The sequence below is a fragment of the Mustela nivalis genome (assembly GCF_964662115.1).
Source record: "Mustela nivalis genome assembly, chromosome: 5".
Taxonomy (NCBI): domain Eukaryota; kingdom Metazoa; phylum Chordata; class Mammalia; order Carnivora; family Mustelidae; genus Mustela; species Mustela nivalis.
In genome coordinates this window covers 66,530,316-66,557,310 of record NC_139024.1, presented here as the reverse complement: position 1 = coordinate 66,557,310, position 26,995 = coordinate 66,530,316, and the positions used below count along the sequence as shown (strand labels likewise).

Genomic DNA, 26,995 nt, shown 5'->3' with positions numbered 1-26,995 from the left:
TGACACATTGCTAATGTTTCCTTAGAGTTCTTTCTACCAAACTTTCTCAGGGATAGGTGTTGCTGCCCTTGAGATACAAAGACAATAAAGCTAATGTGTAATCCAGAGGTTCAAATATGAAGATGGGAATTTGGTTATGACTGTGGTCAACATTTATAGAACCTATCATTATTTGAACCTTAGCTAAGATTCACGAAACCTGAAGCTTTTATGGAAAAAGAACCCTCTCATTTTTTTAAATTTCCCACATACTTGGTTGAGCAACAAAGCCTTTTTTTTTTTTTTGCCCCTTACCAGCTTATGGCTACAGTGAGCTTCTTGGCTCTTTCCAGTTATTGTATGCATGTGTAACCTAGTGACGTTGTAATGAGCATCCTTTAATTGCTCATGGGTTGACCATATCCCAGAATCCCTGCTGGTGTCACATTAGGGTAGATGTGGAAGGCACAATCAAGATGAAGGCATATTAACCTGTTCATTAGACCTTCCTCAGCATGAACTTGGTATGCTAATCTCAAAGGTACACCAGATTTCCTAATGCAGTTCTCTACTCCTTTTTTTTAATGGGGGACCTAGAGTAAGGTATGTGACAGAGCTCAACAGTGTATAACTTATAAAGCCATGTGAATAATATGTTTATCAGCTTCTCAGCAGTATATTGTTAATGTAAATCTTTATGTCAGTATAGCGGAAAAAAACCTCCGGCTGACTAGTGATCTTGAAATTTCTGCTTTAGTGCATAATACAGTACTGCTTGGATAATTGTTTAATTTGTGTGTCCATTAAGAAAGTGTGCCTTTTAATTCACTCCTTCTAGTCTTTTTGTTTGGGGCCTGTTAAATTGAAAGAGTTTCAGATGTTTGAAGTTACATTCTTTTTTTAAAAAGATTTTATTTATTTGACAAACAGAGATCACAAGTAGGCAGAGAGGTAGACAGAGAGGTGGGGAGAAGCAGACTCCCTGCTGAGCAGAGAGCCCGATGTGGGGCTCAATCCTAGGACCCTGAGATCACAACCCGACTAAGGCAGAGGCTTAAGGCACTGAGCCGCTCAGGTGCCCCTGAAGTTACATTCTTAAGTTGTCTTGTGTTACTTATCCTTACTCTCACTTCCTAAAGAGAGGAAGGATGGCTTCATTATCATACCCATACCCATTCAATTGATAATTGATGTGTGTTAAAAGTAACTGACCTGTTAGCTAGTCTCTGACCAGCTATCCTGGAATGAATTTAGGATACGGATGAGTAAGGACCCTTGGAGAGTGTAACTCTCGGGTGAAAGGGAAGGGAATATATATATCAAAAACGCTGAGGATCCGTATGTATGTTTCAATTAAAACAGTTCTTTCCTTAACATCAGAAACATGTTCCTGTATTTGTAAAAGTTCCTAAAACACAATTACTTTTCAGGATTTGGGGATCTAAACGAAAACCAAGAATAACTTGTTAGCTGTATGAGCACTAAGCAGAACATAGCGACAAGGTAAATAAGGAAATAATAGGATGCTGCTAGACAACTGGAGTGGTTTGGGGGAGACTAAGAGCTTACTTGTAATCATGGAAGATGTCTGCCCTTCCTACTTATTCCCCAGCCCCACCATTCTCTCTTTCAGTTGTTCTTATTCACTTAATTTAGCAACTCTTTATTGAGTCAATGACCATTTGCCAGCGAAGCCAAATTCTAAGGACACATGTTTGTATTAAATGTTTGTCTTCAAGGAGAGTGGTGCCTACAGTCTTGCACACAGTGTATGATACAGACAGTACCTTTGCAGCACCCTCTGCTTGGATTCCCTCTCTCAGAGTTTCATGACTGGCTCCTTATTCCACAAGATCTGATTTTAATAATTTGTCTTCTCTGAGTAAGGTAAGAAGCCTGCCTGCATCATTCCCCGTAGAGTTTCTCTTTTGTCATCTTATTTCTTTCATGACTTAAATCACATTCTCTCATTGTTTTAGTTGCGTGTCTGTTTGTTGTCAGATTCTGCAGCTGCTGTGAAGGTGCCTTACCTGACCATTTTGTTCCGAGCTGTAATTCCAGTGTCTAGCCACGGTGCTTGGTTCACATCAGTTGCATGTTCAGTGAATCCAATTAAAAGTATGAGTCTGTTGAAGCAGTGAGGAAAGGGCATCGTAAGCAAATACAAAATTAGGAAAAGGTCTGCTATTGCAGGAGAAATGGTAGAAAGTTGAGATTGTTAAAGGGTGTTGGAAGTGGAAGATTAATTACAAAATGTAAATTGGGGACTTGGAGCTCACTGCATCCCAAGCCAACCAAGCGAGGTTCTGTTTTGTTCGTGCAAGAGAGCCAAGAGACTTTTTAAGCAGGGCTGTGGCACAATTCGGAAGATAATTCTGGCAGCTTATTTGGTAGATGGACTGGATCACGGGGATTGCAGGCAGAGCTCCGTTAGAAGGCTGTAGCCATAAAAACATGAGAAAGCCTAAAATAAAGTGCCAATGCTTTGGATGCAGAAAAGAAGCTAGATGAAAAATTCATGGGGTGGAAGAGAAAAAGAAGAACTGAAGGATGATTCTGAAATCTCTGACTCAGGTGTGTGAGTGTTGGAGGGTGGCTCCATTGACTGAAAGTGGGAGTTAAGAAACCCCAAGTATTTCTGAGGGGACTGATTAATTTCGCATATGTTGGTTTAATTTAATGAATATGCCGAACAGCCAGTTAGAAATATGGATTCAGATCTCTGATAGGTTAGGATTGATGTAGGAGCCATAAGCTCAGAGACAGCAGTTGAAGCCTGGAAAGCTTAAAGAAAAAAAGGATTTATGGGAGTGATTTATAACCTTCAGGGATCTTAAATCCATTGAGAATATGGGGGGGAAAAAAGGGGGGCCTCCTCATATATGCACCCAAATTTTTATGTATACAATTTCAAGGGGTCCCTCACCTCTGGAACCTGTTGATGAGCTTTTCAGGACTGTCGTGGATTTCAGTGAAGGTCTTCAAGTTTAAGGAGGAGACAGAAGTATTTGAGATGGAAGGAGAATGTAGGAAGGGTGCCTCAGAAGCCAATAAATAGGGGATGGTGAAGGAGAATTTTGAGAATCAGGAGTGCCTAGTGTTTTATTTTCTGGAGAGGCTCAGTAGGAGGGAGTTTCAGCTGTGACATCAGATTCAGAGGTGAGCCACACATTCGTAAATATCTCATAGCATGCAGAGGACAAGGCAGACTGTAAAGGTTTCATGCGTGAATCCAGTTAAGGAAACAATGCACGGTAAACAGTGTGCAGAAGTCTTGATGTTCTTTAATGATAAACAGTCCTGATCTGAGAATAGAGCCCATTTTAAGGACCTGCTGAAAGGGAAATTCCATTATTTTGATGACCTATTGTGGCGTTTCAGCCCAGTGGCTCTCTACTGGCTGCCCATTAGAAACAACTCAGAAAGGTTTTAAAAAATTAGAGCCCCATGAAGGTTAGTTAAACAATATCTCGGGGCATTGAGGCTTTTCATAGTTTTCATTTTGTTTGTTTTATCTTTTTCTTAATAGTTAAGAACTGGTGTTCCAATCAGAAAATTTCATTATCGCTTTTGTTTTATGTTCTATATAAGAATCCTTCTTTTACTTATGTTATGTTATCTAATTACTCAGCTTAATATTGTGCTGTTTTAAATTTTTTTTTACTTTCTCAAAGATCTTAATTTCCAGTTTAAAAAAGTTAGAATTTTCTTCTACTCTTCAGCTCCATTCTCCATACTGTTTTTGAGTGATGCAGCCCCCCTTCAATTAAAAACCTGACAGCTGGGGCACCTGGGTGGCTCAGTGGGTTAAAGCCTCTGCTTTCAGCTCAGGTCATGATCCCAGGGTCCTAGGATCGAGCCCTGCATCGGGCTCTCTGTTCAGCAGGGAGCCTGCTTTCCTTCCTCTCTCTCTGCCTGCCTCTCTGCCTACTTGTGATCTCTGTCTGTCAAATAAATTTAAGAAAAAAAAAAAACAAAAACCTGACAGCTCTGAGAAAAATAAGGAATTCTTAATGGTGCTTACATGTGGAATGAGTAGTCATTCTCTAATCCTGTTTGCTTTTATTTAAGTATGTTACTTTTTTTTTTTAACTAAATAGTAAAAACTATTTTTTAGCCAGAAAGTTTGCACTCTGTATACTATTTTCCCACCAGCTGACTTACCTTTCTTTTCTTAAAATGGTGGTCATGCATGGCATAGACCTTAGGTGGGTTGTCTGCACAAGAGCACATGGTTTACATGAGGGGAAAACCTGTAAAAGCAGTTGCAAGGAAACTGCCAAAATAGAAAATTGTACATGTTGTGTTTTCACCTGGCCGTTCTTTCTCTTGATTAAATTCTTGAAGAGCTGTCAGCATTTGAGTTTGCACCCTGTATTCACACCCCTGAATAAAAAGCAGAATACAGAGAAGTTTGAACTTGATGCGTTGTCAACCCTAATATCAACCAGAAGCTGAAAGAGGGGCTATTTGGTTTGTTAGCCACCTGGTGAGTTAACATGTACACTTAAAAAGAAAAAAATAACCTTTCTAAAAGTATGCACTTGTATTAGCTTATTATCAGGTAATGGCTTAATTAGTCTCAGAAATTATAGCTATTTATGGGCATAAGTTAGGACAAATATCAAGATTCTCTATAAAGTGATAAACTAACTGGTTTTTAAAATGATAGCTCATAATATGGGAAAATACAGACATGTAAGACCTGCTAGAGAAAATTGATGCCTTACAAGTAAAATGAAATGAACATAATAAATTTACACTTAGAAATGAATATGATAAACAGTTGTGTTACAATTTGACTTTTAAATATCACTCTTCTGTCTGTTTTTGCTGTACCTAGCTAACACAGGGAACAGCTAGACCTACCTATACATAATAAACTTGGTCAGTTTCTTTTTCTCTCTCTCTTCCTATTCCCTTTCTCTCCTAATCCCTCTCCCTCTGTCCCAAACCCCACACAGTCAACACTTTGAAATGGTTTTATAATTACTGGGGATTTAAAAAATGCTAAATTTGGGACGCCTGGGTGGCTCAGTTGGTTAAGCAGCTGCCTTCGGCTCAGGTCATGATCCCAGCGTCCTGGGATCGAGTCCCACATCGGGCTCCTTGCTCAGCAGGGAGCCTGCTTCTCCCTCTGCCTCTGCCTGCCTCTCTGTCTGCCTGTGCTCGCTTTCTCCCTCTCTCTCTGATAAATAAATAAAATCTTTAAAAAAAAATGCTAAACTTATTTTTTGAAATACTAATTTTGCTTACTAGATAACATCAAAATTATATTCCTTGTTTTTACCCCCTTGCTTTTAGACTTGAAGGAACATGATCTGTTTTTGTGTTCCAGAGCTTCAGGACCACAACGAATAATTGGAAATCCTTTCCATTTTTGAGCATTTCTCTATTCATGGAAGATGAAGCAAGGAGATTATAATTGTAGCAATGAGAATAGCTAAATATGAATGCTTACCATGTGCAAGTACTGTACTAAGTGTTATGCATGAAACATCATCTTTTGCAACACTCTGTGATAGGTTCTATTACCTACCTCTTTTTTATAGATCAGGATATTGAAGCACAGAGGCATTAAATAACTTGCCTAACATGACACTACTGGTAAATGATAGAGTCTGGATTTAACCCATGTGATCTACTGCAGAATCTAAGCTCTTAAACTTTAGGGTGTGTGTGTGTGTGAGAGAGAGAGAGAGTGAGTGAGTGAGTGAGTGTGTATATACTGCTTTTTGATCTCAAACTGTTAAGCTCTTGCAGACATTTTTTGGAATGTGTTTAGTATCTCAGGACCTGTGCTAAGGCTTGGTACAAAAATAAATGAGATTTGATCATGTCTCTGAGGAGTCTGTTGTCTATCAAGGAAACATAAATAAATAAGAAATTTTATTGTAGTGTGGGAAAATGCTGGGATAGTGTTTTACATAGCAACATGGTAATGGGACTCAAGAGTAGGGATATCCTCGCTTGGTCTTAGGGATGAGATGTCTTAGTTCCTTTAATTTCTTTTTTTACCCATCATGGTTTTAGTAACCTTCTATGCTAGGGTTTTCCAATTTTTACCTGTAATCTGGACTGAACTGTCCTGAGTGATGATCTCTTATCTGGTTGTCTGCTCTGGACCTCCCTTTGGATGTCTCACAGGTTCCTTCAATTCAACATTTCTCCAAAAGAATCCTTACTCCTCCTCCTTGTCCTATCTCCTGCAGCCTACTCTCCCTCCAGTGTTTCTGTCTCAGTACATAGTATCTTAGGCCACAAACCTGGAGTCATCCTCCATCTCCTGTTTTCTTTTCCCCATATCAGCCACAAAGCTCTGTTCCCTCATCTCCCATAATGTCAGTCTTCTGTCTACTTTTCATCTTCATCCATCCTGTTCTCCACTGCTGTCCTCTCTTGCCAGGACTGTTCCACTAGACCCTGACTGAGTTTCCTGCCCATTCTTATCATCCAGTCCATTCTCCCATTACAAAAGTGCCAGTGATATATTTTTAAAAAGCAAATACGTCATGTCATTTCTTGCTTCTTTCTAGTTCCCCCTTACTCTTGGGATGAATGTGAAAATCCTTAATATAGCCCAGAAGGCATGATTTGACCCCTCCCTGCATTCACAGCCTGATCTTTTGCCATACTTTCCACTCTAGCCATGCGGGCCCTTCTTCATGTATGACTAGTTCATACTCTCAGCTCACTTCACAGCTGAGAATACCTGCTATTCCCTCTACAAGGTCTTGTTTCTTGCTGGAGCCCCGTCCCCTAGCAGGAGGCCTAATGCTTAGATTTCTAGTTCATTGTTATAGAATTGATTGAAGGTGATGCTGAGCTATAGAACAAATAGAATTTTAGCAGAAGAAATAGTATAAGCAGGCAAAAGGTTAATATTCTTTAACATGTAAGAGCTTGCATAAATCAGTAAGGAATCTCAGAAGGAAAATGAACAAGGGATCCGAGACAGTTAACACAGAGTAAATATGAGGAGCAATACTTTTTAAGTTCACCCTCATTAGTATTTAAGAAGTTCACCCTCACCAGTTAATTTAATTTTGCTTTGTCTCATATCTCAGATTGCCAAAGACTTTGACAAAATACTTCGTTCAGTAGACATGACCGCATATACATGTGATCTCAATCTTGTTTAATATGCAGATAAGTAAAAGGATTCAGCAGCCTAGAAATGTGCCTATACGAGCATAGGAAAAAATGATCACTTTGGTAGAACTGTGAATAACTTTTCTCTGAGTATTTTTATGTAATCAGAAAATGACATGCTATCTTACCTAAAAATGATGCATTAAGACCATTTATTTGAAATACTAAGAAATCTCTCCAGTGTGTGCCTGGGTGGCTCAGTCGGTTAAGCGTCTGACTCAGTTTGGGTGCAGGTCATGATCTCACAGATCCTGAGATCGAGCCCTGTGCCCTGCCATAGGGCTCCACGCTCAGTGGAGAGTCTTGAATTCTCTCCCCCGCCTCTCCCCCTGCTTGTATGCCTTTCTCTTTCTCTTTCTCTCTCTCTCAAATCTGAAAGAAAGAAAGAAATGGATCTAGAATAAGGAATTGATGCACCTGATATCTCATCTTTTGAGTTTGATTCCCCAAATTTCAAGTTGTATTCAGTAAAATACATTATTTCTCTTCTTTTCTGTAATAATACATAAGTTAATATTAGCATTGACTCATATGGCATTACTTTAATTGAGCTTATGATTTGCGAGGTGCTCATTAATTCCTCAAAACAATCATGTGATGAGTAAATGGTGTTGTGTACATTTTACAAATAAGTGTAGAACAGTTCAGAGCGAGTCCACTGTCACATAGCTTCCCTGAGGATCCGGGTTTTCTTTATAAGTAGGTTTTAGTACATAATGAAATAGTGAAATTCAAGCAGGCTACTGTTTAAACATTAATATGAGATGGATATTAGATTATTTTTGAAAGATGTATTTATATACATATATATTTTTTAAAGTTTTTATTTACTAGAGAGACTGCACAAGCAGAGGGAGGGCCAGAGGAAGGGGGAGAAGCAGGATCACCACTGGGCAGGGCTCCGCCCCAGGACCCTGGGATCATGGTATATATTTTAGAGACTGAGAGCGAGAATGAGCAGGAGGGGTAGAGGGTGAGGGGGAGAGAATCTCAAGCAGACTCTGCACTAAATGTAGAACCCAGTTCGGTGCTCGATCTCACAACCCTGAGATCAGGACCTGAGCTGAAACCAAAGGGTTGGACGCTTAACCAACTGCACCACCCAGACACCCCAGTATTCTTAAATCACAAAATATCTTTTTAACTGAAACTTTTTCACAAGAGTGTAAACCATTGGCATATTTTTTACTAAGCACTCATTCAGAAAATCAGCATTGTTTAAATTTTCTTCCACTACCTTTTAGGCACCATTACAAATATTTTTGTTGACCGAAGCATAATATTTTTTCCTTAACTATTTTTTAAAGTAGATAGTTGCTGACAAAGCCCCAGTTGTTGTTAGTTAATTTCCAGGAAGAAAAAAAAAACAGTATTTTTTTAGTTTTCTTAATATGAATTTAAAAAAATTTAACAGTTCATTTTGATGCAAGCTGTTTACATGAATGCTACCTGCTTACTGGTCTTCAGAATTGGTATTTAGACTAAGTCATAGATAGTAGGTAAAGGCAAAAGTAATGAAGATGCTTTAACTCTCTGTTTAACTTAATATGATAATGGTTTTGTATATCAGATACTTTTTGCTTCATACTTGAGTATTTGGTTAAATGTTTTATGTAATACAGGTGGCGTAATATATACTCCTTTCCTTTGGAAAGTACAAGCATTTTTGAGGCCAGGACTACTGTTAGTAAAATTTTCTTCCTGCGGATAGAACACAAAAATGCCAACCCTAAGGATGGCCCCCTAAAATCTAAGTTTTTGTGCCATGCATGATGATGTCCTTCTGATGGAATGGCACGCTGCCACACGAGTGAAGGACTGGGGTTTGGGTCATGTGCCTATGCTTTGCCCCTTAGTGGTGCTAACTAACACCTGTCTTCCTTACTGCCCCTTTGAACACAAATGAATGTTGAAGGGAAAATGGTAAGTTGAGAATTGGGATGTTAATTTAACTAAACTAACATAATGGCTTTAGAACTAAAATCGGAATTTAATGTATAATTCCTAAGTGTGTCTATAGCATGTCTGCTTCTACGATGTTAGAATCTGGGATTTTAAAATTAGATGGGATTTTAGAAACCACCTAATCTCTTCATCCACTAAATGGAAGACTCCTGTAACATTCCTAACTGTTGGTTAATTCTCTAGCCCCATTGCCCCTTGTCTCGACACTTCTGTTCTGCAGAGCCTACTGCTTTGCAGGTACTTGTTTATTGGTGTAGCTTTGAGAGATCTTCTATGTGACTTTAACTGGTTCTCTCAGGTTCCTTTTTATTCAGGTAGTTGAGAACAACTGCTGTCTTTTCTTTCCTGTGCTAAATGTCCTGAGACTTTCCTCACACACTATTTTTATATTTCATACCATTGTACTTTCCTCTGGATATCTGGTTATCATTGCCCTCTTTAAATGATAATGTTAGGACATTCTAGATGTTTCAGTCACAAAAAAAAGGCTATCGCACGTCCTTTGCTCTGGACACTCCTATCTAACCCCTCTTTCATTTGTTTGTTTTCTAAGTAATTACAATTTCATGTTGGCTTAGTATGACCTAGTGTGATGTAAAGTATTTTTATTAAAGACTTTTCAGATAGAATTATAGGGAGAATAGTATAATGGGCACCCCCATATCTATCCCCTAGTTTTAACAGTTGTTGAGATTAAATAGTAGCACAGTATTTTTTGGTTCTAAAAAAACAGATACTATCCATATCTGTTCTGTACCTCAGAGTAGGTCGTCCCAATTTGTTTGATTCCTGTGGGAAGGTGCCAACATCTAGGGGGCCATCTGAAACCATACCCAAATCTAGTGTTACTCATAGTTCAGACAATGAAAAATTCATGTATTTTAATGTAAGTTATATACATGGCATGCTTCCATGAATATTTTAGTATGCATCTTTAAGATATAAGCATATTTGTCTCCATCAGCACTCTATCATTCCATGTAACAAAGTGAATAGTAATGCCCCAATATTATCTACCACTCAGATCCATTCTGGTTGCTCTCAGATATTTCTTCCAGCTGGTTTGTTCAAACCAGCCTTCAGTCAAGGACCATGACAAGCAGATATTTTGTTTATATTAATAAAAATGTGGGCTTTAAAATTTGTCAGTGTTACATTTTATTTTATTGATACTGCCTCATTGTGCTAGCCCAGGAATTGAGAAACTTTTTATTTTTATTTTTTTTTTTTTTAAGGCCTAGACAGTATCTATTTTAGACTTGCGGGTCATTTGGTCTTCCTCATAACTGCTCAGCTGTGTCACATAGCCATTAGGTAAATACTTGAGCATGGCATGTTCCAATAAAACTCTTTTTTACAAAATAGCCACTGGCCCATTGGCCATAGTTTGCTGATCCCTGCCTAATCTGTTGAGATCTCAACTCTTTCCATCTGTTAATTTGACTGTTCTAAGGTTTTGTATCAGTTCATTAAATAATACTATCTGACCATAAAATTCAACTACCTGTGAATCCATCAAACAGTAATAGCTCCCATTTAATGAACACATACTGTATGCTATGTACTGGACAAACATAACTGTATTTAATCCTAAAAGCACCTTGAGAGGTTGCAATGATACCACCGATTTCCAGAAGAGGAAAATAAGTAAGGGATCTCCTGTGCTATTAAACAGATGTGAAAAAACACTGTCTTTTAGAAGGCTAAATGTTAGCTTGGTCACAGGCATGTGTTGAGAGACTGTTAAGTAATCTGTTTGAATCTGGGCACAAAATGTCTACTTCCTAATGTGCTATTTTGAGAGCTTCATAAAGAATAAGAGATTACTTGGATGGCTTGCTTCGCTTGTAGAAAAGACCAATTTCCAGGAGACCATGAGGGTTCGTGTTGTTTGCAAATTGCTCTATATTCCTTCTTCCCCTACTTATGCCATTCCTCAAATCATGGATGGTAATTCTGTGGTTAGAGCGTTGGAGGCCCCTCCCTCAGTAACCTCAGATGCTACTCGAATACACTTGAAGTGGCTAGAATCTACTTTTCTATATCCTCAGGTTTATTTTGGCTTTTTAGGTTCTTTTGGCTTTTTACTGGATTTTAGGGGTATTTTTGCCTTGTTTTGATGACAATGTTTATTGTAGCCTTTTCAGTTTAAATATCTTTCCTGGCGTGGAAGATATAAAATGAAGTGCAGACATAACTGGATTTATTGCACTTCACAGATACTGTGTGTTTGGCAAGCGGAAGGCTTCTGACAGCCCTGTACCAAGCAAATCTAGTGGCACCATCTTTCCAGCACTCTGATAAGTCTCTCAGTATTTCAGACTTAACTCATTATTACTATATTTGTTATGTTGATCAGTGATCTTAGATGTACCTCCATAATTGTTTTGGGGCACCACAAAGTATACCCATGTAAGATGGCAAACTTAGGAAATATTGTGCATGTCCGACTGTTCCACCAACTGGTCTTTCCTCTGTCTCTTCTCACACCCCCCTTTCCCTGAGACACAACAATATTAAAACTAGGCCTTTAAGTGTTCAAGTGAAGGGAAGAAATACACAGCTCTCACTTTAAATCAAAAGCCAGATACGATTACACTTAGTGAGAAAGGCATGTCAAAAGCTGAGGTAGGCCAAAAGTTAGGTCTCTTGTGCCAGGTAGTCAAGTTGTGGATGCAAAGAAAAATTTCTTGAAGGAAATTAAGGGTGCTACTCCAGTAAACACACAAATGAATGTGTGCATTCTTGCTGATATGGAGAAAATTCGAGTGGTCTGGATAGAAGATCAAACCAGGCACCAGATTCCCTTTAGCCAAAGACTAATTCAGAGCAAGGCCCTCTCTTCAAGCCTGTGAAGACTAGAGAGCTAAGGAAGCTGCTGAAGGAAGTTTGAAGCTCGTAGAGGTCAGTGCATGAGGTCTAAGGGAAGACACCATCTCCATGACAGAGAAGTGCAGGGTGAAGCAGCAGATGTTGGTGAAGAAGCTCAACGTGCTCCCCGGAAGATCCAGCTGACCTCACTCATGAGGCTGGCTGTACTGTACAACAGAGTTTAAATATAGACAAAACAGCTTTAGATTGAAGAAAATGCCATCTAAGGCTTTCATAGCTGGAGAGGAGAAGTCCATGCCTGGCTTCAAAGAATAGGCTCTTGTGTTAAGGGCTAATGCAGCTGGTGACTTGCAGTTGAAGCCAGTGCTCATTCACCATTCTGATTGTCCGAGAGCCTATAAGAATTATGCTAAAGCTACTCTGCCTGTGCTCTAGAAATGTAGCAGCAAAACTTGGCTGACAGCACATCTGTTTACAACATGGTTTACTGACTATTTTATGCCCGCTGTTGAGGAATCAGAAAGAAAGATCCCTTTCAAAATATTACTGTTCATTGACAATGCACCTGGTCACCCAAGAGTTCTGATGGAGACATAGAATGAAATTAATGTTATTCTCATGCCCGCTAACACAGCAGCCGTTCTGCAGTCCATGGATCAAGGACTCATTTCAACTTGCACATCTCACTTTTTAAGAAATACATTTCCATAGGGTTAAAGCTGCCACAGATAGTGATCCCTCTAGTAGATCTGGGCAAACGAAATTGAAAACCTTCTGGAAAGGACTCACCATTCTAGATGCCATTAAGAACATTTGTGATTCGTGGGAAGAGATCAAAATACCCAGATTAACAGGAGTTCGGAAGACCCTGTTTGTCCACCCTCATGGATGATGAGGGGCTCAGGACTTCCATGGAGGAAGTGATTGCAGCTGTGGTAGGAAAAGCCAGAGAAATGAGAATTAGAAGTGGAGCCTGAAGATGGGACTGAATTGCTGCAACCTCATGAGCAAACTTGAATGGATGAGGAGTTGCTTCTTACATATGAGCAAAAAAGTTTTCTTGACATGCAGGCTATACCTGGCGAAGAGGCTGTGAAGATTTTGAAGCGACAGCAAAGGACTTAGGTAGGGTATTACATACACTTAGTTGATGAAGTAGTAGGTTTAGTAGATTGAGAGGATTGACTCTATTTTGAAAGAAATTCTAACAGTGGCCCAGTGCTGTCAAACAGTGTCCCATGCTATAGAGAAACTCTTTGTAAAAGGAAGATCCAGTCCATCTGGCAAATTTCATTAGTGTCTTATTTTAAGAAATTGCCACAACTCCAACCTTCTGCAGTCATCACCAGATCAGTCAGCAGCCTTCAACATCAAGGCAAGACCCTCCGCCAGGAAAAAGATTGACTTGCTAAAAGCTCAAATGATGGTTAGCATTTTTTAGCAATAAAGTACTTTCCCCCCCCTAGGTGAAGCAAATATTTATTTATTTATTTATTTATTTATTATTATTATTTTAATTTTTTATTTTTTTATAAACATATTTTTATCCCCAGGGGTACAGGTCTGTAAATCGCCAGGTTTACACACTTCACAGCACTCACCAAAGCACATACCCTCCCCAATGTCCATAACCCTACCCCCCTTCTCCCTTGATAAAGTACTTTTTAAATAAGGTACATATAGTGATTTTTGTAAACATAATGCTGTTGCACACTTAATAGACTACAGTATGGTGCAAACACAACTTTTATATACACTGAGGAACCAGAAAATTTTTTTGACTTCCTTTATTGAGTTCTTCACTTTATTATGGTGGTCTGGAACCGAATCCACAATATTGGCAAGGTGTACCTGTAGTCTTTGATGCACTTTGTCTTAAGAGCCAGGAGGTGGCGGTGTTTTCCAAGTAATGCTTTAAGGTTGCAGTTTGTGATGGTTCGCTGAGTACTGTTTTTAAATACTGCTTGAAAGTCAGAAAACCTAAAACATAAATTTGTTCTTATCCCTAAAATCGTTGAGTGAGGAAGAAGCTGCTTCCACTTCTATGATGCATTTTTTTCTAAGACTGACTTAAAAGTTTTTATTGAGATACAATTGACATGTAACATTATGTTTCAGGTATACAACTTAATGATTCAATGTATGTATGAGTTGCAAAATAATCACCACACTATGTCATTAACATTCATCACCACACATAGTTGCAAATTTCTTTTCTTGTCATGAGAAGTTTTAAAATCTCTTATCAGCTTTTAAATACAGGATACAGTAGTGTTAACTCTAGTCACCAGGATGTACATTATATCCCCAGGACTTACTTATATACCAGAAGTTTGTACTTTCGACCACAATTATAATGCATTTAATAAAAAGCTAAAAATATAACGTTTCCTGAAGTTAGGACCGGTAGTTTTGAACTTTGCTTTTTATTAGAAGAAAATATTTGACAACTCATAGTAGGCATTTACCTGAGACAACAGGACAGAACACCTGATTAAACAATGGGCAGTGAGGAAGTTATTGATAATAATTGAAATCAAAATAGAATTAGCTTTATTTTTCTTATAGTAACTAATATATGTGTTTTACTACACTGTACAAAAAAATGGAAAATTATTGATACTCATATAAAAAACTATTAGAATCTTAAGATTTGAGTTGAATTTTTATTTCTACCATGTTTACTTTTTTAGTTTTATTATTTTCTTCCTTATATATTTGTGATTGTTATGTACTTGATTTCTTGGATCAAATGCTTAAGTCATTTATGTTTCCTTTCTTATTTTCCAATAGGTATTTCTTGTTTTTAACCTCCTCTTTAATTGCAGTATAGTTGACATATACAATATTATATTAGTTTGAGGTGTACAACATAGTGATTCCCCATTTATATGCATTACAAATTGCTTATGATGATAAATGTAGTTACCATCTGTCACTATACAAAGTTACTGCAGTATTATTGACTAATATTCTCTGTGCTGTACTTTTAACCCCAGTGAATTATTTATTTTATACCTGGAAGTTTGTACCTCTTAATCCCCTTGCATATCACCCATCCCAACCCCTTCCTTCCCTTCTGACAACTACCAGTTTCTTCTCTGTATTTTTTAGTTATTTGCTTTGGTTTTTTAGATTCCACATATAAATGAAATTTTTGTCTGATTAATTTCACATAGCATAATATTTTCGGGATTCATCCATGTTGTAACAAACTGCAAGATTTCATTCTTTTTTATGGCTGAGAAGTATTTCATTGTATATATACCTATTCCACATCTTTTTTTTTTTATCCATTCAGTCACTGAGGGACACTGAGTTGTTTCTGTATCTTGGCTGTTGTAAATAATCCTGTGATGAAGATAGGGTGCATATATCTTTTCGATTTAACATTTTTCTTTTCTTCAGGTGAATATCCAAAAGCAGAATTGCTGGATCATATGGTAGTTCTATTTTTAATTTTTTGAGGAACCTCCATACTGTTTTCCATAGCAGCTGCACCAATAGACATTCCCACCAACAATGCACAGGGGTTCCATTTTCTCCACATCCTCACCAACATTTGTTATTTTTTGGTTATTAACACCCTTTCTGACACATATGCAGTGATATCTCATTGTGGTTGATTTTGCATTTCCCTGATGATTAGTGGCATTGAATATCTTTTCATGTGCCTGTTGACCATCAGTATGTCTTTTTTGGAAAAATGTCTCTTCAATTCCTCTACCCATTTTTTAATCGTATTGTTGGTTTTTACTGTTGAGTTATAGGAGTTCTTTATATTTTTTGGATATTTACCTCTTATTGGGTATATGATTTGCAACTGTTTTCTCCCATTCTATAGGTTGCCTTTCCATTTTGTTTGCAAGCAAAAGCTCTTTAGGTTGGTGTATCTCCCACTTGTTTATTTTTGCTTTGGTTGCCTTTGCTTATAAAGTTAGATCCAAAAATCAAGGGCTCAGTTGGTTAAGCATTTGACTTTGGCTCAGGTCCTGATCTTGGGGCCCTGGGATTGAGCCCCAGGCCCAGCTCCTTGCTCAGAGGGAGTCTGCTTCTCCCACTCGCTCTGCCCCTTCCCCAGCCTGTGGGCACAGTCTCTCTCTCTCTCTCTCCCCCTCTATCAAATAAGTAAATAGATAAATAAATAAACTTAAAAAAAAATAAAGTTAGATCCAAAAATTCAGTGCAAAGACTGGCATCAAGGAGTTTACCACCTGTTTTCCTCTAGTATTATAATTCCCAGCTTTTGCATTTAAGTCTCTAATCCGTTTTGAATTAATTTTTGTGTATGGTACATGATAGTGTAGTTTTATTCTTTTGAATATGGCTGTCCGGTTTTCCTAACACTACTTATTGAAGAGACTGTCTTTTCCCCGTTGTATATTTTCATCTTCTTTTTCATAAATCAGTGGACTATATAGGCATGAGTTTTATTTCCAAACTCTATTTTGTTTTGTTGTTTTTATATCAGCATCATTTTATTTTGATTACTGTAGCTTTGTAATATAGTTTGAAATCAGATTCCAGCTTTGTTCTTTCTCAAGATTGCTTTTATGGTTCCATACAAATTTTAGAATTGTTCATTCTATTTCTTTGAAAAATACCAATAGAGTTTTGATAGAGATTGCATTGAATCTGTAGATTGTTTTGTGGCGGCATAGACATTTTAATAATATTAATTCTTTCAATTGAGTATGGTATATCCATTTACTTATTTTTCGGTTTCTTTCATCAGTGTCTTACAGTTTTCAGTATATTGGTCTTTCACCTCCTTGCTTAAATTTATTCCTGGGTATTTTATTCTTTTTGATGCAGTTATAAAGTGAGTTTTTAAAAATTTCTCTTTCTGATAGCTCATTGCTAACATATAGAAACAGAACAGATTTTATATATTGATTTTGTGTCTTGCAACTTTATTGAATCTGTTTATTAGCTATAGCTGTTTTGGTGGAGTCTTTAGGGTTTTCTGTATTTAACATCCTGTCATCCACAAGAAGTGACAATTTTACTTCTTTCCTTTCCATTTTGGATGCATTTTCTTTTTCTTGCCTAATTATGCTGGCTAGGATTTCCAATACTGTGTTGAATACAAGTCGTGAGAGTACGCATCCTTGATTCTTGATCTCAGAGGGATCTCAGAGGGAAAGCTTTGAGCTTTTCACCATTCAGTTGTTTGTAATGCTTCAAAAATGTAGGATGCCGCTTTCTTTTTTAAGTACTGACTTCATGTTATATCCTTGATTTAAAACCTATGAGAGCAATAGTATTTTCTGAGGCTTCTTGCCAGATTATATTCACGTAAAATACGAACATTGAACAGCTTAAGATGAACTATGCCTGCAACCTCATTTTTAGAATCTAAGTTGCTAAAGTACAGACATAATCACCTATTTTGTATTAATTTTGAGGCTCCTTTGCATTCACCAAGATTTGTTTTATACCCAGTCTTATTTTTATCCTATATATTGTCTTTGTATTCTCCCCTTAATTTGTTTTAACCTGTTTGATGTAAAAAAAATCTGTGTGAAACAGTAAATTTGACATAGTGTCTTCATAGTTTCTCTTTAAGTACTGCTTACTGTAGCCTCTCTCATGGGATGTATATCCATTAGGATTAGGTTTGGCAGCATATAACAAAAGTCTAAAATGTGTGGGGGTTGGTATGGAAATTGATTTTTCTATCACGTCATCAAGTCTGGAATTAGGAAGTGCAGTGATAATAAGGAGTCTCACTGTATCGGCCATTCAGGCATCTTCGGTCTTCCTTCCTGTTCCACTGTCCTTATCACATAGTTTCATGATCCCAGATGCCTGTTTGAGCTCCACCTCTCACATCCAGACTCCAGGCAATAAAAGTGAAGAAGGGTAGAAAAGCACAACGGGGTCTTTGCTGGCTTAGTTTGATCACTCTAAGCAGTCTTTTCTTCCCAAAAGACACAAAACCATTTCATTTTACATTTCATTAACCATGACAGGGCCATGTGGCCTCTGGGCTATATCCGTTAGCAGGGAGCCTTGGAAGTGTGTTGAGTATTCATTTCTCCCAGTGTACCCAGCTAGATTCTGTTGGGTTCTGTTCACTGTGAAGGAAGGATGGGATGGGTGTTGAGGTGAGCAGCTAAGAGCTGCTTCACCTCACGGTTAGTGCAGAGTTTTTATTAGCAACATAGGAGACATGGTGAGGTCTAGGTGGCTCAATATCTGGGTTCTAATAGAATAATGGGAAATGATACTAAGGTATCTCTGCTCTGCCTGCTGATTTAAACTTACTTGATCTATAGTAACATCACTTTTGTGTTATTGTTACCAGATATGTGGGCTAAGTACTTTTAATACCTTCTCTGTAATCCCTACAACACTTTGTGGTAGGGCACTGTATTTCATGCCACAAATGAAAAGACCAAGGCGCAGAGAGATTGCATAACTTGTCGCGTTCTCATAACTGGTTAAGTGATAAGTCAGTTATTGATCCCACGGTTTAAGATCAGTATTGATAACTGCCTCTGTCCTCTTTATGCATCTGTCTACCCATATAGCTATCCACTGCTACCCCTGCCCCACTCCTTGCACATAAAAATTATTTGAGGTTGCCCAGACAAACAGAAAACAACAAAATAAGAAGATAAGCAGATTGAAGGGAACATAATCATGAGAGAACCTGATGAGGCTTAGATAGAAGTGGTCCACAGAGCTGAATGCTCCATCGTCCCAGAGAGGTGCTAGAAGGCTGGGTCTGACTTGTGTTCTATCAGATACTAAATAAAAGACAGGAAAACAAGCTTGAATTTTCTTCGTTGGGACTCTGGGCATCTGCATTATTTTCATCATATAATAATTTGAATCCTTATAAAGAATACTGGTTTTTCATATTGCAGTTTCAACGACTCTTTAAAGGTCATTATAATGGTAATATTAGTATTTTCCGGTTTTCTCTTTGCGTGTTAGTTAAGCTGAATTACTGTTACTTATTTTGTAAGAAGTGGAAATCAAGGACACCTGGATGGCTCAGTCAGTTGAGCTTTGGACTCTTGGTTTGGGCTTAGGTCATGATCTCAGTGTTGTGAGATCAAGTCCCACATAGGCTCCACGGGGTCTGCTTGAGACTCTCTGCCTCTCTGTCTCTCAGCCCCTCCCATGCGCGTTCATGTGCACTGTCTCAAATAAATAAATAAACATAGAATCCTAGCCCAAGAGCATTTTTTAGCTGGATAAGGGTCGTATACGTAGTAAAAACTATGGCTCACTTTTGATTTTTTATAGAAAGCTCATCTAATAGTTTTGAAAGGTACATTTTGGAAGACTGAAATCTTGACAAAAATTGTGCTGTGCTGTTTGCTAGAGCTCCTTGAAGACAAAAGATTTTGTCTTACTCGTTTTCATCCTCTGGTGTCCTCACTATATGGAAGATATTTGATAAGTAAATATTGAATGAATGACTGGTAAATGAGAAAAATCTGTTAACAAATGTAATTAATATTTCTCCTTTAAGTAAGCCAATTACCTAAAATAGAGGAAAAGTGGGTCCTTTTTTTTTTTTTTTAAACCCTTGCAAGTTGTATGAGGTGGTTTATAGTACCATTAATGATTGGACATTGGGACCACAAAGTCCAGCCCTTGAACTTGGTATATTTGGAGAATTGCCATAACTGTGCTACACCTGAAACATAGTCGTTGTAAAGGCAAGGAGCAGGAGATGAGTCTGGTAGGCTCCTGGCATGTAAAAGTTCCTTATTAATTGTAAGGAATACAAGTTAGTCCCAAATTTTGAAAGATTTTATATGACATGTTTGTTACCTTTTTAAAAATGACTTTAATGGGGAACAAAAGGAACATGATTTGCTTTGAGTAGCATTTAAAAAATAAATAATTTCTTATATTTTTATTTTCAGGATTATTTGTGAAAAATAAATTAACAGAATATTTAATTACTTTATTTTGTTTTATTTCTCAGGATGTGATCTTCGTGGTGGGAAGCTAAGTTTTTAAACTACCCCAATGGATGCAGACAGTGATGTTGCATTGGACATTCTAATTACAAATGTAGTCTGTGTTTTTAGAACAAGATGTCATTTGAACTTAAGGAAGATTGCTTTGGAGGGAGCAAATGTAATTTATAAGCGTGATGTTGGAGTAAGTATCTAAATTTTGGTATGTATGCTGCATAGACTAATTTTATAGTGCTATGAATCATATACTAAAACATATTCTCTATACAGATAGTTTATGAGCACATTACCGTGTGCCAGTTGTACTGAATACAACACTGAGCCTTGTAGAAGTGGCCCCTCCTCCCCTGAAGTGTCAGCTTTTGGATATTCCCCATCTCCAGGACTCAGCAAAGAATTCACAGGCTACTAGAATTTGATTGTTCTCTCAATTTATTTTAAATGAAGAAGGAAGGAGACATTTATACGTGGCGTATACTTATTCAAATATAATTTTTTAGGGGCTGCTGGGTGGCACATATGGTTAAGTGTCAGACTCTCAGTTTCAGCTCAAGTCATGATCTCAGGGTCTTGAGATTGAGCCCCGGGTCAGACTCTGCTTTCAGCTTGGAGTCTGCTTAAGTTCCTCTCTCCCTTTAGCCCTCACCCCACTCTCTCTCACTTTCTCTCTCTCGAATAAATAAATCTTTAAAACTATTTATATATATAGTTTCTTGGTTACATGAATGATGTATGATATGTATGATGCTATAATATGTATGTTGTGATTTTTGTAGTATATGTTAATACCCCTCTTTATTTAGCCAAAATAGTTGGCATTCTTTATGAATAAATTGCTGAAAATAATATGGTTCATATCCTAACCTGGACAGTATTAATTTTAGTTTTTGTTAGACCTGTATTATTTAAAATAGAAGCATTGATAACTTGCTTTTAACCTTACTGAGATTAATATTACAAAGGACAGTGTGTTTTCACTGGCTTTTATAAACCAAATGATGTTAAGATATAGATCTTATACATTTATTATGAAAATTATGAATGTATATGAAGGCTCTAAGCTCTAAAAATTCGATGCCAGTATACCTCAGTAAATTATCATTAGCTCTTAGTTCTAGAAACTAAGTTAAGATGAATTAAATTCAATTAAAAATTGCAATGACCTACAATTAAAGATTTTCAAGTTCATCAGTCTTGCCATCGTCACCTAAATAAAGGAATGAAGATATCTGCTAAGAAGGTTAATAAAGTGCCTAATACTGCTTTGGAACTTGAGCATGCCATGTGATAGGGAAGTCATTTTTCGTAGGAGGTTAATTGAAAAAGCTGAATTGATGGATAAGGTGGTGGTGAAAGATAGTTAAATGCAGAATAAACTCAGTTTAGTGTTTCTCAGCCACTTGTGTATGAAATTTGATAATATCTTTTAATTGAAGTTTAATTTGGCTCTTTGTTAAATTTTATCCTTCCAGACTTTATAGCTTTCTCATTTGATAATGTGACATATGACAGAGAAAGGGTGAAACTTGAAAAGTAACAAGTTTTAAGGAGAAATATCCAATTCATTTATATGTTACAGTATTCAGTAAACATTTATCTCTTATGCATAATGGGCATATGATATTTTCCATAAATGAAAAATGGTAATAAAAATTTAAATTCACATTGTTCTCTTGGACCTTAGTCCTTGAGTGATTTATACTCACTCTGTAGATAATTTCATTCAAACCCACAGCCTTCAAAAATGCCTTTCATATCTAAGGAAAATTACATCTCTAGCTCCAACATTTGTCCTATGCTCAAGATTTGTATATTGAACTTGAATCTGTAGTAGTAGTCATCTCAACTGTAAGATATAATATAATGATGAGTACCGTGAAGCAGAATAAAGTAGGATACGAGGTGAGAGCAGTGAGGGCATGGGTGCTTTTTGGTCAGGGAAGACCTCTATCTGACATCTGATGAGAGACTTGAATGAAAGTGAGAATATTGAGGGAAGACTATTCCACATGAAAATATTAACAATTACTGCAAAACCCCTGAGATTTGAATACGTTTGGCATCTTTAAGGATCCATGCAAATTGCAAATTCCAGTTACGTGGCCAGGGTGGAATGAGAGTTGAAAAGTTTGCATGCTTGTAGTACATGATTTCAAGTATATAGTAAGAGGTTGATATAGACCTTCTATGTTTAATTAATTAAATGTCTTTTTAAATTAATATGTCCTTTGTGTTCAGTGTGGTACTTAAATTCAGAATGGGTGATTTGGAGAGCAATTACTTATTTCAGTCTTGGGTAAGCATCGAGTACTATTTACATTTTTATTGAAATGGCCATATGGAGCAGGAGCGTAAGTGAAAATTAATGCTTAGTATGTAAACGTGTGTTTTATTTTGTTCTTTTGCAGAAAGTATTAATGAAGCTGAGAAAACCTAGAATTACAGCTACAATTTGGTCCTCAGGAAAAATTATTTGCACTGGAGCAACAAGGTAAATTTTAATTGGATATCTTACTTTAACTTTAAAATTTTTCCTTCATGGAAAGGATATTTTCCTAGACTTGAAATCATGTGTACAGTTTGTCATATTTTTCAGTATAAAATTTATTTCCTGTGTAACTGATAATCTTTTTCTTTCCTTAAAACCATAGTGAAGAAGAAGCTAAATTTGGTGCCAGACGTTTAGCCCGCAGTCTTCAGAAACTAGGTTTTCAGGTAACATTTAAAAAAAAAAAAATCCAAACTACAAATATTAAAGGCTTTAATTTATAGAGTTAAACTTTTTAATTTGATAGACTAAGGAAATCATACAGATGGGGACCTGGGTGGCTCAGTCAGTTAAATGTCTGACTTTGACTCAGTTTGTGATCTCAGAGTCCTGGGATTGAGCCCTGCCTCGGGGCTCCCTGCTTGGGGATGGCCTGCTTCTCCCTCTGAGACCTCTGCCACTCCCCCTGATTGTGCATGCTCTCACTCTCCCCAATCTCTCAAATAAATAAAAATTTTAAAGGAAAAAATAAAAAGAAATCACACAGATAACTCTTTTCATGATTAACATTTTTATTACTGTCCTTCAGTACAAAAATTTAGTAGCGAACTCTAAACCGTGTGAGTACTTGTAAAGGACCTTGGCATTTTCACTAACCCCTTGCTCACTGAGAGACTTACTGCCTTACAAGTGAACTGCCTTTTCAACTCTTCTAGGCTGTTCACTTCTCGCCAAAAAGATCTTGTTTTTGATCATCTCAAGACTGGTATGTCGGGATGGTGAGTGTAGAGAGTAGGGCATATGTGTAAAAAGTTAGTTAAAGTGTCTTTGTTTTTATTTGTAGATAGCTATCACATAAATTATAAAGAAGAAAAAAGATACTAGAATGGAACCTGCATAGATTTAGGCATTTAATAGCTAAGAATAAACAGTGTTCCTTCGTATTATGGTTAGTGAGAACATTACCATTATAATAGGATATTGTGATTATTTAAAATGTGCCAAACTTAAGTAACCTGTGCTTTAGAAATACTACATTATAAGTTGAAAAGAATTCACATGAATAACTAATTCCAGCTATACACCTGTATATAAGAAGTCAGAAAAGCCTGCATTCTGTAAAAATCAGAGGTATTAAAAATGACATAAATTCTAAACAAAATGCACATTGTATAAAAAGGGACATTTATAAGATTGGCTTGCCGTGTCAAATCTGTGGTTTGGTCCACAAAAAGTACACACTGGTTGGCGGGCTCTCACATGTAAAGTGACTGTTGCTAGCAGGTTAACTTTATCAAATATAATTTTATGGAGGCATAAATTTGAGTAAAGTTAGTACGTATTATGAACTTCTTACATCACTTGCAAGTGATGAGTAAATGAAAGAAAGATAAATATGAGCTGTGGTCCCCAAAGAGGTGGGTCCAGGCTGTATGGAATGAACACTGATGAAAAGTTGAGCTTCTGTCTTGACTTCTCTGGTCTTCCTTGAGGTGGAAGGTGCTAGAAAAGGTACCGAAGTTCTGGTGGGTAGAGGGAGGGTTGGTGCTTGAGGAAAGTGATGATATTGAGAGTCTTGACTGATGGTGGTGCCCTTTTGGACAGTTTTGTGACTCATCAACTGCCTTGTGCAGGTACTAAGCTGGAGAACAGTTAATCCAGAAGTGTGGTTTTACTGGGAACATTTCAAAACATAGTAGGATATTATGGCATTCAAGTTATTGGTAGGAGTGGCTGAAGTTACTTTTTAGCCTTGGAGCTTCTTGTCTTAGCATAACATTGGAAGCGTTGAGAAAAATCCCAGTTAAAAACACAGTTTTCTCACCCTACCCCCCCCCCAAAAAAACAAACATAAACTAACTAAACTCATAGAAATATCATTCTATTCTACTGCATATAAGAAAATGACCTTTGGAGCTCAGAGTACACTCAGTATTTATTGACTTTTGAGTGGCAACTTTTCCATTTTGACTCTAGAAAGAGAACTCTGCTTTAAATTTTTAATCACTCTTCTTTATCCTATCCTTGTAGATTAAATATCCCATTTAAAGTATTAAAAAAATTAAACATAAGATTCAGAGACCCAGGTGTTTTAATCATGCAACTATCTCAGGTTTCATTTAATTTTTTGATTACGTTTTTGACCTTTTATTTCCCTTTAATTACAGTTGACCCTTGAATAACACAGGCTTGAACTATGTGTATCCACATATATGCAGATGTTTTTCCATAAACATAGTATAATATTATATACTTTCTTACAATTTTATTATTTTTTTTAAAGATTTTATTTAAATGAAAGATCACAAGTAGGCAGAGAGGCAGGCAGAGAGAGACGAGAAAGCAGGCTCCCTGCTGTGCAGAGAGCCCGATGCGGGGCTCAATCCTAGGACCCTGAGATCACGACCTGAGCCGAAGGCGGAGGTTTAACCCACTGAGCCACCCAGGCGCCCCATTCTTTACAATTATAATACCATTTTATTTTCTCTAGCTTTATTGTAAGAATACAATATATAATATAAGGTGCAAAGTATGTATTAATTGACTGCTTTATGGGTAAGGCTGCCAGTCAACTGTAGACTATGAGTAGTTGAGTTTTTGGGGAGTCAGAAGTTACAGGTGGACTTCTGACTGGTCAGGGTACTAATCCCTCTGTTGTTCAGGGTCAACTGCATGGCATTAAGAAATCACTCATAATCTAAAATACTATATCGTATCGATGTTTAAGATGTGCTTATTCTTTCTTGTGTGCTCTAATTCTTCCCCTCCCCCCACTGTCTTTATTTATTTATTTATTTATTTATTTGTTAACATATAATGTATTATTTGTTTCAGGGGTACAGGTCTGTGATTCATTAGTCATTCTTACACACTTCACAGCACTCAGCATAGCACATACCCTCCCCAATGTCCATCACCCAGCCACCCCACTCCACTCTAGTCCCACACCCTCCACTCCAGCAGCCCTCAGTTTGTTTTCCAAGATTAAGAGTCTCTTATGGTTTGTCTCCCTCTCTGGTTTCATCTTGTTTCATTTTTCCCTCCATTACCCTATGATCCTCTGCCTTGTTTCTCAAATTCCACATATCAGTAAGATCATATGATAATTGTCTTTCTCTGAATAACTTATTTCACTCAGCATAACACCCTCTAGTTCCATCCATGTCACAAATGGCAAGAGATCATTTTTGATGGCTGCATAATATTCCACTGTAGATCTCTATACCACATCTTCTTTATCCATTCATCTGTTGATGGACATCTAGGTTCTTTCCATAGTTTGGCTGTTGTGGACACTGCTGCTATAAATATTCAGGTGCACGTGCCCCTTCGGATCACTACATTTGTATCTTTAGGATAAATACCCAGTAGTGCGATTGCTGGGTCGTAGGGTAGCTCTATTTTCAACTTTTTGAGGAATCTCCACACTGTTTTCCAGAGTAGCTGCACCACCTTGCATTCCCACCAACAGTGTAGGAGGGTCCCCTTTCTCTGCATCGTTGCCAACATCTGTCATTTCCTGACTTGTTAACTTTAGCCTTTCTGACCATTGTGAGGTTGTGTCCCACTGTGGTTTTGATTTGTATTTCCCTGATGCTGAGTGATGTGGAGCATTTTTTCATGTGCTCTAATTGTTTTGTTTTGTTTTAAGATTTTGTTATTTATTGGAGAGAGAGAGAGACTACTGGTGGGGAGGGTTAGAAGGAGAGAGAAGCCTACTCCCTGCTGAGCAGGAAGCTAGAGGATTGAAACAGTTATTTACAGTTGCCCTGATGAGCAGGGGTTTTTGTTTGTTTTCTTTTTCCTGATAATTTTTTTTGTTTGTTTCAAAACAATTCATTAAGTTGTCCTTCTCTCCTGCAGGTAATATTTACAGATTTTAAGGTTGTGAACGTTTTGGCAGTGTGTAACATGCCATTTGAAATCCGTTTGCCGGAATTCACGAAGAACAACAGACCTCATGCCAGGTGGGTCTTTGCCGAGTCAAGACAACTTACCAAATTTGTAATGACTTGTCAGCCTGCAAGTATTTACATTCATTGTGATTTTTTTTTTTTTTTTGTATAGTTATGAACCTGAACTTCATCCTGCTGTGTGCTATCGGATAAAATCTCTAAGAGCTACATTACAGATTTTTTCAACAGGAAGTATCACAGTAACAGGTATTTTATGATATTGAACCCAAGCTTATGGTCAGTTATAGTTTGAATGAGGTGCCTATATCAAAATGGAAATAATGTCTCGTTTGTCCCCTTCAGTCACTTCTGCTCCTCAAGGGGAACCAGTCTCTACTTTTAACACTGTAGTTTTCCCTACTTTTATATACTGTTTTAAAATTGTATAGATGCTATTTTAGGTCTGTGTTCTTCCACTCATTATTTTAGTGTGAGATTCATCCATATTATTCTATATAGTTAGAGATCATTCATTCTTATTACCGTGTAGTATCCAGGATCTGAATTACACTGTCCATAATAAGCATTTGGATAGTTCCCAGTTTGGAGCTATTAAGAATATTTTAGTATATATTTTCATAGTGTGATTTTTTTTTTTGATTTGTGATATCTTGCATTTAAAATATTCAAGAGAAACCCATTTTATAAACTTAATAGAGAAGAGGCTTTACGTAAGT

The 26,995-nt window shown here is 37.3% G+C and overlaps 1 protein-coding gene across 6 annotated transcripts in view; it reads left to right on the top strand.

The window, feature by feature from the left end:
* The window catches only part of TBPL1 (TATA-box binding protein like 1), a 38,375-nt gene that overhangs the window by 7,569 nt on the left and 3,811 nt on the right, over window positions 1-26,995 (top strand). For 3 of the 6 annotated variants that reach the window (XM_082730714.1, XM_082730712.1, XM_082730713.1), the window contains exons 2-6: window positions 19,880-20,058; window positions 22,283-22,365; window positions 22,526-22,589; window positions 26,227-26,330; window positions 26,431-26,525. In XM_082730714.1, coding sequence (XP_082586840.1) covers window positions 19,924-20,058; window positions 22,283-22,365; window positions 22,526-22,589; window positions 26,227-26,330; window positions 26,431-26,525 — 481 coding nt within the window. In that variant the 5' untranslated portion in view covers window positions 19,880-19,923. Of the gene's footprint in view, window positions 1-2,394; window positions 2,554-19,879; window positions 20,059-22,282; window positions 22,366-22,525; window positions 22,590-26,226; window positions 26,331-26,430; window positions 26,526-26,995 lie in introns of those variants that run through there. The other 3 variants (XM_082730715.1, XM_082730716.1, XR_014311783.1) reach the window with 3 other exon arrangements.